Source organism: Temnothorax curvispinosus, unplaced genomic scaffold (assembly GCF_003070985.1).
Source record: "Temnothorax curvispinosus isolate PA1 unplaced genomic scaffold, ASM307098v1 QBEX01012185.1, whole genome shotgun sequence".
In the NCBI taxonomy this organism is placed as follows: domain Eukaryota; kingdom Metazoa; phylum Arthropoda; class Insecta; order Hymenoptera; family Formicidae; genus Temnothorax; species Temnothorax curvispinosus.
In genome coordinates, this window is record NW_020221965.1 from 16,280 (window position 1) to 32,503 (window position 16,224).

The following is a 16,224-nucleotide window of genomic DNA, read 5'->3' on the forward strand; positions in this document are numbered from 1 at the left end:
TTAGAACTCTCTTTTTGCTGTTTTTTTTAATAATCTCTACATTCAAAACGTTGATTTTGATAAAGCAAATAAGACTTTTTAATTTTTATACACTTTTGCATAAAATAAGTGTAATCATTAGAAAGGGGAGAGAATGGAGATGAAAAAAATAGATAAAAATAAACTTGAAAAATGCGCATTTCGTACAGCTAAAATGAATCAGCCGCTTAAAATCTCCTTATCGTGAGACACCACCTAAAGATAATTGTTCATCAGATTTTGAAATGGAGCCATTAGAAATCTGGATACGTCATCGAAAGTCCGATTGAGTAATGCCGTATGCCGGTGTTTGACGCTCAAGTTAGACATAAAAAGAAGAGCATCTTTTGATCCTAGCAGATGGAAGATACGAGTCTTACCGTCAACGAAGATTCTACATTAAAACACGTATTAATCACACGTATTACAACACGGATTAGCAATGCTACAGAGATAAAAAAAAAAAACTTCTCGAACGTCCGGTGGTGCGTAACGGAGTGCTCCGTTTCCCTTTAACCTGACAACGAGATCTCCGCAATTTTTCTCATTGCCTAACCTTCCTCGCGGATAATCTCGTTTTGTTCCGAGGCGAGTTCCGAGCGGCTGTTGTGCGAAATGCGTGAGAAAAGCGTGACGCAGAAGCGATGCGGAGCCGGACGAGGACGGTATCACTCTTTCTCTCACCATGGTGCGTAAAACATGACGAGCGTGTTCTCGTGACGCTCGAGCTCGCTCTCGAAGGTCTCGTCGGTGAGCTCCAGGACATCCTTCTCGTCGGCGAGGGCGCCGAGCACCAGCAGCGGCAGGACAATCAGGCACTTTCGCAACATCCTCACGGCAGTGGGCTGTGTGTGATCACTGGCAGGTCGGAAGGAACGTCCGTCTATATCCGTCCGTCCGTCAGTCGTCGTAGACGTGGCTCTTCCACGAAGTGCCGTTGCCGGCGGGGTACGCTATGCGGACCGCGAGGTGCTGTCGCGCGCCGATTGGCTGGCGCGCCGCCCGCCGCCTGCGCGCGCGCGCGCGCGAGTATACTCGGCGTCCGGAAAAAATCTGCCGCCTCCGATAACGAGGAATTTCGTTTTTTTATCCCGCGAGAGTTTGATAAATCGAAAGATTGATGACCTTTATATCCGTGTTTTCGCAAATTGAAATCTGGTTTCGATCTTGAGTAGAGAGATCGAGGCGTAAATAAAAAAAAAGAAATTTCGCTGCTCGACACACACGCGCGTGTTTTTGGCACACCTCGTATACCTAATAGATGTGTACAATTACAAAAGACTTCAAGGCGATCGGAGATAACTTCACGGTACTCGCGAGAACAATGAAATTCCTCTAATATACTATAATACGTTTACGCGAGCGTTACTTCTGTAGTAACTTACGATAATACACTCGTTTACGCGGAGTAAATTATCGTAAGTTATCCCGTTTACGCGAAGAAATTATCGTAAGTAATTACTACAAAGTAACGCTCGCGTAAACGTAGTAATAGTCTCTAATCAATTCACTGAATATTTCCAACTTTTTTCAAATAAACCTCTTAATTTATATAATATGTAATCATGGCATCGTCAACTATTACACGCCCAATTATCACGAAGTCTTTAATGTAACGATTTTCGCGCTTACATGTTAGAATTCTTCTGGCGCTTAAAAAAGTTTTTTTTAAAAATTTGCTAAGGTTTTTCAGCTTTCGTTCTTCTCGGATGGCCGAGAAGTTTTTTGCGATAAATTATCAAATTGTGATAATTATCATGACGACATTGTCAAAACCGCTGAAGAATAGATAGGGTGAATAAAAAGTAATAAATAATGTTTAGAATCCTCGACATGCACATACTTATTAATTATTTAATGCCGTAGCGGTGCGCTACAGAGAGAGAGAGAGAGAAAAAAAAACTGGTCTCTTCTTTTTACTCTAGGAAACTTTTAATAATCAAAAGTCCCTCCGTTCATATACAAGTCTGATATAAGACTATTGATACAACGAAGACAGGTTCCGTCCATTTACACGTTGCGTGTTTCATATATATATAATTTATATATATAATATATTTATTTATATTTATATATATATAATTATATTTATATATGTATACCGATTATTTACAAAAATCGTTACATGTATATAAATGACGACATTTATAAACGCGTAATTTTAGGAAAGGTGGAAACGCATTCGTATAACGGGATAAAGAGCGAGGATTGATGGGCGGGCGGATGGGAATTGGGGCAGGGGAGGGCTCTATCACGTTAAGTTTCCCGAATCCGGAGGGATCGGCTAAATTTTTCAGCGTCGTCGGCGAGACGTTTTTGGACACGCCAAGTTTCGGCTTTGATACTTTGCGAGCAGCACTGCGAGGGCACTTCCCTTCCTCCCCATCGCTACGCACACGCATTTCTTCGTGCGTCCGTTTACGTCGAGCCACGAGAAACCGGAGAGATCTGTCCTTTTTTCAACTGCGCGCACGCGGGAAGAAATAAAATAAATACATGTTACTTTATTAAAATATCAAAAAGACAAAAGGGTGGGAATGGAAGGAAAAAGCGAAGGCGGAAAGGGGGAGAGAAAAAGAAACACGGATAAAAAGGACAGATCCCAAGAAGTGCCAGAATCCCCCAGTGCGCGAAACTGCGGCTTTTGAGGGAATTTCAGCGAAGTAGAAATTAGCAGTCCTATCTTGGTCAATAAATCGTTAGCCACCTTCGATACAAACGGCTATTAAATATCATTACTATTATTATTTAATTATCAGCTATATCCTCAATCCACATATTTATCAAAGATTCTTATAAAACCGTAGATCCGATCGTTCGCTCCTACTTGATTAGAAAAGGGATTGACTTATTTTTTTTACTTATCAACTTTTCCTCTCATCGACGAGTCTCATTATCGGGCTCGCGGTTAACAGGCTATCGCTATTATATCGTTATCAAATTTCAAGCATTATTCTCAATTCACGCTTCAAGTAACTCACACACCACGCCAAGCTCGGCTTGCATTCCCATGAAGAAACGTAGGTCGCGCGGGGAGAGACGAGGCCGGAAAAAGGGGGTTTTTCTCTATAAAACTCGATTAAAATATAATTCAAATATAAAACGATATATTATTTCGTGTAAAGGAAATACAAAAATATAAATGCTATAAATAGGTTCAGCGTTTTATTTCGTCATGCGGAACGGTCAAGGTATAAAATATATCGCTAGATCATGTATAGGGTGCTGAAAGAAATCGGCACGTGAATACTTCGATCCGCGAACGCGGATCTTGCACGAGAAACATTGAGATCCCACGTCTTTATTTTATCAGTCAAACGAAAGTTCGGTCGCTGTGCTGCAATGAATCGACGATCCCCCGGCACAATTGAGAGGCGTTTTCCTACATTTCTTCACGATTCACCGTCCGTAGAATTTAGGGGTGCGCTCGCATAGTATTTCGCGACTACGGGCAACAAACGAGACTTTCGAGGACGGGCGAAGCTTACGAAGAACGGTGACGAGCGACAAAGGAAGAAAAAGACACGGAAAAGAAAAGGAAGAGAAAAGAAGAAAAATAGGGGAGGGAAGCAGAGCGCGATGCAAAAACGCAAGGAAAGCAGGGCATAAGCGGGCTTACGACACGCATCATACCGATGCAACTGTACAACTATAATACATTCGTACATCAAGCCGATGCTATAAATAAAGGGGACAAACAAGGGGTCCATTTTCGCCTACGTCTTATCACAGGCTACGATAATTTAAGGATCTGTTTATGTTCGACGGGAGAGGCCGGTCGCGCATGGGCCGTCCTCGGACAGCGAGAAAGGACAAGCGGAAATCTTAACGGACGTATCGTAGAAAAGTGATTTTTCTTTCTTCTCCCTCTTAGGCTTCGCGAGAGAGAAGACACTCGATGGGTACGTGTCCAGGGATGATAACGACGACGATGACAATGATGACGTTGATGTTGATGGCAATAATGTTGATGCTGACGACGTTGATAATGTTGCTGATGATGATGATGATGCTGTTGAAAACGATGTTGATGCCGATGACTGATGACGCTAATACTGTGCGAAGGACGTGGAACTTGGTAATCTTGCGATCACTATACATGTGGCCGTCGTCGAATATTTCTTCAGATATAATAATCACTACATTCGTTTCTTTGCTATTGCTTAACCGTTACATCGTAGATGCGTAGGGCGAGACTATAACCGGAAGATTCGATGCAGCAAAAGCCCAGCTCATTTTCAATTTATTAAAAACACCCAATGGCTTGATGATTAAGAGATCTAAAGGCGAGTGTATACTTGCCTTCAAAATGGGAATAAATTTAATGGAATTGACTTTATTTGAATTTTGATAAGAGTAAATAAATAAAGAGAGAAATAAATTTAATCTAAATTCAATTCTCTCCCTTCCTCAATTTTGAGAGTCCTTTTAAGATGAGTTGAGCTACTGTTGCACTCTTCAATCGTCGCAGTATAATCATTTAGTATGCGCTAAATTTCTGAACAAATGACAGTTATATAAGAAATAATGATCGCAAGCTGTTGAGAAGTATTACACGAAACACGCACGGTAGATTTGTTGACGATTGCGCTAACAGCATATTGACGAAATATCCAATTGGAAAATTACTGTATTACAGTAAAAATTACAGTATTCTTCGTAAATTATTATCTCGATGTAAAGGAAGTTCTAATAACATCGCGGATAAGCAGAGACAATCGACGCTGAGAGATATATTTTTTAGGGGCAACTTTTAAAGGGTTAGACCAGTATAAAAAACAAAAAGAACCGATCCTTTTCTAATTTAAAGAAATAGTATGGACTTTTATAAGATTATTTTGCCGCGAGACTTATGCCAAAATTTGAAGAATTAATAAGAAGTTATGATTACTTTTGTACAAGCGTATTGAAGCTCTCAGGCGCACTACGCGGCATAGCCGATCCAGATTCTGTTTAGTGTTCTTGGGTAAATGTTTTAGTACATTTTCATACGAAAGTATTTCTCGGACAAGCTAAAAAAACATAAAAAAAAGAATATTTTTAATATAATTTTACTAAATAAAATTACAAATCATAATTTATTACCAATATAAAAATATGGAAATATATTTCTATTAAAAAATATTCTTTTTCATGTTCTTATAACTTGTCCTAAAGCTTTCTGAGTAAATGTACAAAAACTGTTATGCCACGGGACGTCAGAAAAATTTAAACATTTCAGTCTTCTATCGTTTCCATTTAATTCATCATTAAATTTTTTCTAGAAAAAAATTGTAAAAAATACTTCTACTTTTCAGGCGGTTACACTGATTTGACCCTTTAAACAACGAAAGAGCTGGTGCAAACAATCTTACTCGCGGAAAAGCTTTCTAAGTGCTCTAAATCAATTGTCTATTCGACACACGTAAAATAGACATGTAAAATAGACAAAGATAACGGGAGTATTGAAATATCCACCCAAGCGAGCGTTTCCAACTGCTCCGACACGCGCCACTTCGCTCATCGTCGTCGACGTGAGTCGGTCACGTCGTTGACGGGGTCGCGCGACGTCTTTCGGCGTTCGAGATCCCATACGTAAAGCATCGACGTCTTTCCCTATCTATTTTAAGAACATTATACAATTACGTACGTACGAATGTATAAAATTTGTTTTTTTTCCTCTTTTTTTTACGACTAAATGGGAATGTACGATCCGTTCCTTCTTTCTTCCTCCCGTCGCGCGCGTCCTCGCGACGCGTCGATTGTAGAAATATCGTTACAACGATTTCCTTACAAATACAGAGCGATTGTGTTCGCGAGACGCGCGTTTTCCACGACGGTCCGTGTCGATAAAAAGAGATCTCTCCTTTTTTTTTATTTCTCTTTCTCTCGTGAAACGATCACGAGATTTCGTTCACGATTTTTACTCCCAGGATCACGGACTCGGTTCGATTAAAACGCGTCTCTCGCGAGATATATATATATAAAGTAACATCGACGTTCCTTACGGGAATGTTTGCGATTAATCTTCGGGTTACAAAAGTGTTGCGTGTACTTGTATGCGCGTTGTGTATTGTTGTCGCTTTCTTTTCCTTTTTTTCTCTTATTCATAATGGCTCCAACATTCAGAGGCAATATTTAAGTATCTCTCGGTAAATACACCGCGATCGCGAGTGCTCGCGATCGGTGTTTAAACGACACACGCTTACTTTCGAATGTTGAGCCGCCGAAAGGCATACATCTTGTCATTATGATCGTTAAACATCGAGTTTAAGTTATGGCACACCTACGAAAATTCAACCCGCTAGATCCGCGGATTCGTGCGAATTCGAAAGCAGACAGCGAGAAAATAAATTGACGTGTCTGAACATACGTTTTCTTCCCGATTATTAAATGTAAAAAGTTAGACGGTACAATTCTTCTTCTCTTAACTCGTCGATCCTGAATCTCTTATGCGCGACGGTAGCGTGTTAATAAATACTTTCTGTTTCTGCGAAGATACGAACGACAAAACGTCAGCTCATTACGTAAAACGGACTTCTCGGAAAATAAAAGAAAAAGTTCCTATGAATTTAGTGTCTCATGTCTTACGAGCTTCGTATGTATCTTAGATCGTTAGAATTCTATATACATATCCGCTTTAAGAAACTTTAATATCGTTCGTAGCTCTAAGTATTTCTTAAGTTACTTCGATTCCACTTTTACATGCGTTTGCAAATGTTACATACGCGAAACTTGTCAAAATGCTTTTTTATCTCTGTCTTCGTTTTCCTTCGCATACGAATATTATCGCTATTTGTCAAGACATTGTGCAATTACATGTAACGCTTTTCGTGTTTCTTTTTTTCGTTTTTACTTTATATTTTTTTAGACGGAATAAATATACGGATTGTATCGTCGTTTGAATTCGCTCGGTCCTGACATGATAAAAACTATTTAAAAAATTCTTGCACGACTAATCTACATCAATAGAATGCAAAAGTAAATACACTCGAGAGGCGATTTGTGCATTGGCCAAAAAGGAAACGCGCTAAATATTCTGGGATTTTTGATATCGTTGCTATGTGAGATATATAATATATATATTTATATAGATATTATTCGACGATAAATCTCGTTTTATATACGTTTTTTCGTATCTTTCGTAAATGTGGGCTGGACACGCCCTCCTTTAAATACTAATAACAGTCTCTTTAACGAGACTACATTAATATCATCACTTTGCGCTTAACACTTTCGTTCTTGGCAATATGGACAAGAAGACACGAGGAAAGAAAACGGAAAGACGGAGCGAAAAAAAGCGATTAAAAAAAGCACGACATCGATCTCAATAACCATGTAAAGCTAATCGCTATTATCAAATATCGAATCATACATCCCTAGTACAATATCAATAAATACATCGCTCTGGATACATCCAACATGATACATGCATACTGTTATGACACATGGATTGACTCTTATTATTCTTGCGTTATCTGATCCGCGTAAGCGAATAACCATCATCTTAGGACCATCGATCGATCGATTTCGCAAGGGGAAATCTTGCTTGTCACACACCCCGGAAATGAACGAATGTGAATGACTGAACTTAAATAGAGACTTTGCTCGTCCACGTTGCGCCTACGTGGGACTTGTGTTAGTTGTATTACGAGTGCACTAAAGCGAAGTTTAGTATTAATACAAACTATATATTGAGACCAATCGTTTACGCCTGTATCGCAACTGTCGATAACGTATAAAAAAAATCATATCGGATTATTTCACGAGGCAGGCGCGCTATTGCGAGGTCTCGGCCGGACGCGCCGCTTCTACCACCGTTGTCCACAAAAAATACTGCAGCCTCTTCGCACAGACGTTGAGAACTATGCACTGCATGGCTAGGTAATACGTTTAGTCACTACACCATCACAACGGCATCCTCGCCACAGAACAGGAAAGGATACTGATCGATCATCGTTTGAACTACGTCCTCCAGGTACGGCCTCATAGCTTCGAATCTGCCGAGGTCGTTAAACTCAATCGGTAGTAACGTAGGCCACCAGCAAATCGCTAAGTTCTTGCTATCCATACTGTTGAGTTTACAATTCTCTGCGACTCTGAAAACGTATAAATTTAAATTATAGTAATGGAATAAAGGGAGATATAATTAGAATGTGTCTATGAAAGATTCGTCTTCGCAATTACATTTTCATTGCTTTCACTTACTTTACGAAGTGCTGGAAGATAAATTTGAGAACGTCAAAGTTTACTGGATTTAACTTGTTAAGCATCAGACGCAGGGCTAACAATCTCCCGCTTCGGTCTGCAATTTCAAGTTTTGGAATTTAATGTTAACTCGAAGAATAATCACACATGATCCATTATCTATATTCTATAAAACAAAAGTACTAACCTTCCATGTTCATGCAAGTAGCTGACATAGGTTTGCTAATACCTCGTGCACCTGATAGGCATAATATGTACATTTTTAAAAATATTTTGCTTTTTGTTAGTGTAAATGTAATGAAAATTTAATAATATAATAAATATTTAAGGACCTTACAAAAAAATTTAAATCAAAATTCTATAAAAATTGATTCAATTTCTATCTCTGATTAAAATTCAATTTACCTGATATATCTTCCAATTCGCTCATGCGTTCCTTGTCGATGAGCGGTGGTAATCTCTTGGAAAAGAAGTCTTTGAGGGCTGTAGCAACAGCATTTACAGGAATATCCAAAGAATGTATGTCGACATTACCGTCTATACGTTAGAAAAAAGGAACAGATCCATGTTATTCGTCATGCAAAGTTTATATGGAGCAATAGATTGGCGTTAAGAAAGGAAATAAGAAAGAAAATATAAGATCAGAAGATAAGAAAGCTTTTAACAAATAATATACCTTCTTCGAACTTTTGGAAAAGCAATTCCACGTGCGCACGGTTACCGGGCACCCTATATATTCCTTCCGAATCTAATCCCTCGTCCTCGATAAATCGAACGCACTTTTCGAGGAACAAAGGTATCCGATTCGTTTCGCTCTGTGCAAAATCCTCGATCAAAGGTTGCTGCGACTGACTCGAGATCGGTGTTCCTCCCGGGCCTTTGGTCTGTTTTATCTTCTCCTGTTTCTTCTTTTCCCGCTCTTTCTCCTTCTCCGCGTGCTTCTTGAGCTTCTCCTCTTTTTGCCTTCTTTTCTCCAACTTTTCGTCCTCTTTTGCCTTTTGCTTGTCTTTCTTCCTGGTTAACTTGTCGCTGTCCTTCGACTTATTCAATATACCAAACTAAGGAGCAAGCAAAGCAAGTTAATAACATGCGCATTCCGCCGACGTCGATTTGCATTATATAAACTAAAAACTTACACTAGGAGAATTAATTTCACGCGGCGAGGAAACATCTAAACTTGATTCGTCATCTGGAATGCCAAACGTATTTTCACCCCTTTGCTTGGCTAAAATAACAAGTTTCATGCAAAGTTAACAAAAGCATAGACACTGCAACTTAATGAAAAACATTAGTATGTATTACATTTAAAAAGAAAAGAGAATCAAAGTTGCTATTAATTAAGAAGCCTCGATTTAAGCCAAAACATAATATTTTTTATACATGCGTATGCAGATTCATTGTTACATTACTGAACTAGATTTTACGTTGCGTTAAGTAATGCATTCAAATCATATTAGAAAATTCTCTGCACTAATCATAATTATTAAATTATATCAGTATGACAGAACGTCTTACAAGTTATAACAATAAATATTCCTATTAAATTAAAATCTACCGCGTTACTTACAGGAGGCGCTGAACATCTCCTGCGTCATATGTTTCATATTAAACGGGTGTTGTAAGTATTGCTGTTGCAGAGAATTTCCGGAAAATCTTTTCCGCAAACTAGTTGCGGCGTATTTATATTGTTTCGATCTGGATCTCGTGTGTTCCGGATCGCTCGATTCGGAAGTATCGGGCGTTTCGCTAGATACTGAAAAGACGGATATATTTCTCTAAATTTTGCTATTTACAGGTGACGTAGAAACTTGTAATGTATATACTTAAGAGAAAGATAAAAAAGGACAAAATTTTACCTCTCTCCGTGGGATCGACGCGCCAATTTTTCTCGTCTTTCATGTTGTAGTTCAGGCCGACTATACCGTCTCCGCTACCCATGCTGGCCAATGACGGCACTTTTGGCGTCGCGACTGGTATTGCCGTGCGTTTCTTGCGTATTCGTTTGTGCGACGAAAGCTTTTTATTCCCTTTGCTCAAAACATCCGTTGCCCTTTGTCTCTCCAAGGAACTCCACTCCGAATCAGAATCGCTGTATGCTGTGTGTTTATAATAATATAAGTATTGTAAATAATTATATATAAGCTTGGCGTTCCAAAAGATCTTTAACGTTAAGAAGAAAAGAGATCTTACATGGCTGTCCCTTTTCTCGTCGGTGGCGCAACTTGGATTTGTTGTTGCCGATAGAATCTTGCACCAAGGCGTACATATAATCGCCGTCGTAGGCTGAGTACATGTTCGGAACGACGTCCTTCACCTGCGCGTACTCGGTGCCGAGGTCCACAAGTTCTGGAGTGGCGAGAGGAGCGTGACCCATTGTCAGTTTCGGGCCGTGCTCGTCCTTCTCGCCGATCGTCATCCTGGCTATCACATCCGTTACATTGGAAAAGTCCTTCAGATTGATTTTCCCAGGCTGTTTTAAAGTCTGACTGTTGCCTTTCGGTCGTGGCTTAGCCTGTGAGATATATCGTCGACCTGTCGTGAAAGCTCTGTGCGAGTAACTGTTTGTAACTCCGTCTTGATGCATGAATGTGTCCTTTACCCAACCTATGCAAAAAGAAGGTTTATAATTCAATAGTCTTGAAGAATCGTGAATTTAAACATTGTGCGATGAAATTGGTTTTATTATTACTGACCAGATAATTTATTCGTGATATCTTCATTTTTCATTAGATCTCTCTCCCTCTCCTCTCGATAGAAATCGACCTGGCTGTAAATGTCACTGTCGTCGCTCGGTGTGGCTCTGTGATCGGCGAATTGTTCGGTTAATCCGGTATCACCCAGATCACCGTCGGGCGTCAACTGTTCGTACGACTCGGAGCCGCTCCTAAAAGTTACAGACATACTGCTTCACATTAGACTTTGGGTCACAAACAAATTCGGACATAGCATAGATCTGTTCGTACGGTTGCTAGAGAGCCGCTTCTAGAATAGTTACCCGTCATCCGGCGTTTGAAGGTGATAGCTCTCGTGTCGTGGTGGCGGCATCGGATGTAAAGCCGAATACTCCAGGGTGCCTTCTCCGCTGTCATTCAAATTCCCCGGCTCCTCCATGTTAAACGCCTGCTCGATCTCCGGTTTCTTTTCCCACACCACTTTGAAGAAAGGTGTGTAAAACGCGGCTACACATTAAATCATTTGTTAGAAAACTGAGAGTTTGCCAAGTATCGAAAATGAAAACTCGAGTTTCTCACTTTTTTGTTGACAGCTGGATGCGGATGTCATAAAATGCGCCTCCAATTTATCTGCAATCGCGTTTCCCTCTGTGATAAGTAGATGACTTAAGTCGTTACTGAAGAAAGCATTTGCACCACCAGTATCGGTCACAGCCATTATTTGTATTGGCAGATTTGGTATGTTGGTGGAAAAGGCACTACAAGACAAAAAGAAATTTTGTAAAATAGAACATTTATTTTTTCTTAGATGCGCAAACGGCGTGGTGTAAGTCATTAGCACATACTTTAGAGTCGCGAGAGAGGCTTTCCTCTTTGTGGAATAGACGAGTATAAAACCATGTACTAATTCATCTCTGAACGCATTGGCTCCGTGAAAACTCGAGATAATGACTTCGACTCGACGCTTACATTCTCCCAAAAACGTTTCCAAAACTATAGATCTATCTCCGCTGAGAAAGCAGCATTGATGATTCAGTAAAGGACCGAGAACGTTCTCGACCGAATAAGGATCGCCGCAGAACATACACATTATTATCCTGAAATCAAGCACTAAATAAAGTACATACAATTACAAATTAAATAATTAAACGCAGGGATTATGATTGACAGTCTACCTAATATCAGGTTCCAAACATTCGATAACGCTTTGATATATGTTTAAAAAACCAGCTCTGTGGTTTATGGACTGTATAAGTTGCTGCAAAGCATCCTTTACCAATGAACTCGGGAATCTCTTATGCTTCTCCTGCTCCAGATCGTCTATGCAGACATCGATAAACGGACATTGCAAACTACAAAATTGATAAGATTATTACGCGCTCGGCAAGTTTCAATTCCTATGATTAAGATGATTAATATAATATACCTATCAGCAAGATTTTGTCCTTCTTCTCTGAGCTTCATAGCCTCCATTTCATCGATACTGGCTTCTGGTATAAACATTATTACAATGGGCAATCCTTGAAATGGTAGTCTGTCCTCTTGCTCTAGATTTGATAACAAGGTTTTCTCTAAAGAGGATCGAATGTATTCGAATGAATCTTCATTCGAATAGATACAAAAGGATCCTATAACAAGAGACATCAATCAAATACAGAGACATAATCAAATATACATAAATCTCACTCGAGAGGATATTTACCATGTGGCATGAAATCGGAGGTAGTGAAGGAATTATGCGGCAGTCCAACATCGCCGTCAATGATGCGATATCCGAGGGTGTAGAGTTGACAATCTATTTCCACTTCGTCGTCGTCCGTTTGTGCCCTTATTTCACGAGCAAATTCTTCGCTTAGCCCGTTACTTCCAAGTATAACTAAATTTAATTGATTGTTGTCCGATGTTAACTGCCACTGGCTACTGTGATTCCATGAGGAAGGTCTGTTAGAACGTTTCCAGATTTTTGTTATAAAATAAATCCACGCTATGTAATCCTACTTGACGTAATATTGACGTCTTACCTGTGAGCTTTCGTTCCGAGTATTCTTTCTATAAGTGCATCCATGCAATTTGGATAAGCAGGACAATGCTCCCTTATGGGACAATGTACAAATCCCAAATGTTGAAACAACATTAACTTTCTGTCTTGATCTAATTTATTTAACCCTTTGTATCTAGAAGCATAAGAATTTGCAAAATTACATTTTACAATATAATGATATTAAATAATAATACATAATAAATCCGATATATTGCATACCTAAAGTCATCCAGTAATGCATCTGTAATATCTTTTATATCATCCTGTGTAATAGTTCCAGTTGGAGCTACACTCTTGAAGTGATAAAATAGATCAGCATGTTCCAACAATAATTCCTATAACATATTATGATATAGATTGCACGTACTCTTTATATGATACAATGTAGCTATTACAAATACCTTACCTGAAAATTATGTTTTGCCTTTTCAATAATTTCCTTTTGATGCTGATCATAAATTTCTTGACAATCGTGATGAGAAAGCTCCTCAAAGCATTCCCTGCCCATAAATAAAACTCTAACTTCAGACAAATGTTTTCCAGGCGTAACATAGCCAGTTTCCTCCAACAACTGCTTAAATTGTTTCTTCCACCTAACAGAAATTAATTACAATTGACAAAGGTAAAAAATAATTTTTCAAAATAATAACAAAAATTCAAAAAATGAACATGTAAAAGAGCACAATATCAAATGAACTGTAACGTATCTAGCCATTGTTAATATTTGATTACAACAAAAGTCTACTTGTTATATTTACGATAGAAGTTATTAATTCATTGCAATATTAATGCATCTTAAATGTTGTAATACAATGTTTAATTCGATCTTAATGACCTTGAGCCATCTTTGTAATTCATGCATTATAGGTAAATTGACTTATTAAGTGCTCAAATATTGATTGCTGGCGACAAATATACCTCGAATCTAACATTCTATATAATATATAAGCCCACGCTGTTACATAAATGTTAGCACGGTAAACATCATAGAATATTTCCAACTCAGATATATATGTTATATTATGAACAAGAAAGCCAATAAAAAAGGCAAAAATTACCTTTTCGGAAGTCTGCACAAAGAAACACCACCCAGAATAAAGCAAAGCATTAACAAATTGCATATGAATATTATTAGAATATTTCCAGATTATCAAATAAAATGGATATAAATTCACTACTAATACTATCACCACTATCACCAGTTCTGTGAAGAACATACATAAACTCGTCTCTGCAATATTTATTTGTTAAAGCGGCTGGACTTGGTTCTACGGAATACTTACTCTAATCGCCGTTGCTCTTGCTGTAAAGCATTTATATGATTCTTAAATACGGTTTCTGCCTCGGGAGTCTCCAGCACGTCATATGGAATTTTCGTGCCGTTGTTTTCTCCAAAATCACAATCGATCCACGGTATGTCTTCGGGGCACTCGTAGAAATACTGATCGAAATCGGGATGCGCCTTTATGTATTGCTGCACCGCCGACCATTCTCTGCAAAGCGGCAACTCAGCAATCAACTCGCAAGAGAATTTGCACGAAAAAAAAAAAGAAACTGTTATTCGCGTGAAACTTACTCGTTAATTAAATTCGATATATCCGGACAGATCTCATGAAGTATATCCGGCAACATGTCCAGGTAGCCCTGTATTTTCTTCGCTATCTGTTCGTCTTTCAGTTTCTTAATATGCCTTCTGAACAGTCTTTGCGTCGCCTCGATACCGAATAACTCTACGAAGGTGGAGAATTCCTTGAGCTGCGCGAGTTTCTTCGAGGCCTGTGACCACAAGGCGCGATAATCGGTCACGTGTATCCGGATCAATCGCTGTAACGATTCCGTCGACGCGTCCAGAAGTTCCTTCCTGGCCCTGGCTGCTTCGGCGAACGGCACCACTTTGCTGCGCATTTTCGTCTTGTCGATTAACTGCGCCAGGATCATAAACGCCAGATCGACGTTGATGTTCTCGTGCGCCGAGGTCTCGATAATCAAAATCGATCCCTTGTACTCTTTGCGCATTATCAGCTTCTCGGCCTCCTTGACAAACTGCTCGTTCGCGTCGTCATTCTTGGTCGTTACCAGCACTATCGGCTTCTTCGCCTTCATCAAATTGTTCAGGATATTCGCCACAAGCTCAACCTGCTTCTCTATTGCCCTGTTCGGCACGAGGCTCACGTCGAACACGCATAAGAATCCGTCGATGTTCAATTTACCGTCAGCTAGAACCTTCTGCTCGTATTCCTTCTCTATGCCCAGCTGATTCTTACAGATGTACATGAGCTTCTCCGCGCTCGTGATCTTCGTAGCGGCGCATCTTTTCGCATACGGTTCCATTTTGCCGCCTTTGAACGGCTGAAACGACGCGTCGTCTATGAACTCCGTGTGCTCTATAACTTGAAACTGAAACTCCGTCCCGTCCTCCGCCGTTTTCGATACTTCGCCCCAGTACAAGAAGTGGTCATTGTTCACCACACGTCCGCTGAAGTCAGACTGCAATAAAAAACGTTCGATGAGTATTCCAGTGCAACGTACGGTTAATCGCTAACGAGACGAGACGCGCGGAAAATGCGAGTACCTGCGACAACACCGAAATATGCTCCACGTTGTAGTCATCGCTCATGGAACGCATGAAGCGATTGCACAGACACGACTTGCCGACGCCAACCTGCCCCTTGTCCTTTTCCGTGCCGGAGAGCCCGACCACCGCGACGTTGATGCTCTTCGCATTGTCACTTTTTCTCGCCATGTTTAGCGCGCGACGATACCCCGCTCGTAGTTTAAATGTCAAAATAAACTTTTTTTTTCCTCTCCTTTTAAATGGCGTTGCTCAAGACATAGCGAAATGCCACCGAGAGTTTGCTACCAGTACAGATTTGTCTTTACACCTTTGGTCATATTCTACCCTTCTAGAGCTCTGCGTAGAAAATTGGTTCAATCTCCCTTTGGTAACATCTCTAAACGATTTGAATCACAATTCGCTTGCTCGTTTCAATGAATCTTTATGTACAAACGCGACTGGGTTCTCCAGATTTTTCATCCGTACGATTATCTCTACTCTAGCGTGTGAAGCTATTACGAGAGATGCGATTAATAGCGTTACGTCGTCTAAATATAAATAACACAGAGCTTGAAAAACCCTTAAAACACTATCTATCGTTAAGCATAGCGTTTATAGTTTAGCACAGCTGTGAGCAATGGTTCTTTGGAATGGCACTGTGTATCTGCAAAAAAAAATCAGAAAAACGCATTTATTTAGAGAGTTTTTATATCAATTGCCTCTCATAATCCGCAACAATTATTTCAGTATAA

General features: G+C 39.7%; 2 protein-coding genes across 2 annotated transcripts in view; both read right to left on the reverse strand.

Annotated features, from left to right (window-relative positions):
• LOC112462293 (protein disulfide-isomerase A3) overlaps positions 1-967 on the reverse strand; it is a 3,022-nt gene extending 2,055 nt beyond the window's left edge. The window contains exon 1 of the mRNA XM_025027993.1: positions 703-967. Coding sequence (XP_024883761.1) covers positions 703-848 — 146 coding nt within the window. The 5' untranslated portion in view covers positions 849-967. The remainder of the gene's footprint in view (positions 1-702) is intronic.
• A 965-nt stretch (positions 968-1,932) lies between these two features.
• On the reverse strand, positions 1,933-16,157 carry LOC112462288 (rho GTPase-activating protein 190). The gene is made up of 23 exons (XM_025027977.1): positions 15,491-16,157; positions 14,495-15,405; positions 14,202-14,411; positions 13,977-13,988; positions 13,325-13,511; positions 13,138-13,253; positions 12,899-13,051; positions 12,580-12,818; positions 12,304-12,505; positions 12,053-12,229; positions 11,723-11,974; positions 11,457-11,635; positions 11,201-11,384; positions 10,899-11,107; positions 10,396-10,809; positions 10,062-10,301; positions 9,773-9,958; positions 9,342-9,430; positions 8,882-9,263; positions 8,611-8,742; positions 8,393-8,443; positions 8,206-8,302; positions 1,933-8,096 (listed from the first exon to the last, which is right to left on the reverse strand). Exons 1-23 carry the CDS (start codon positions 15,659-15,661, stop codon positions 7,898-7,900), a joined length of 4,992 nt encoding a protein of 1,663 aa, XP_024883745.1. The 5' UTR covers positions 15,662-16,157; the 3' UTR covers positions 1,933-7,897.
• Positions 16,158-16,224: the final 67 nt, after the last annotated feature.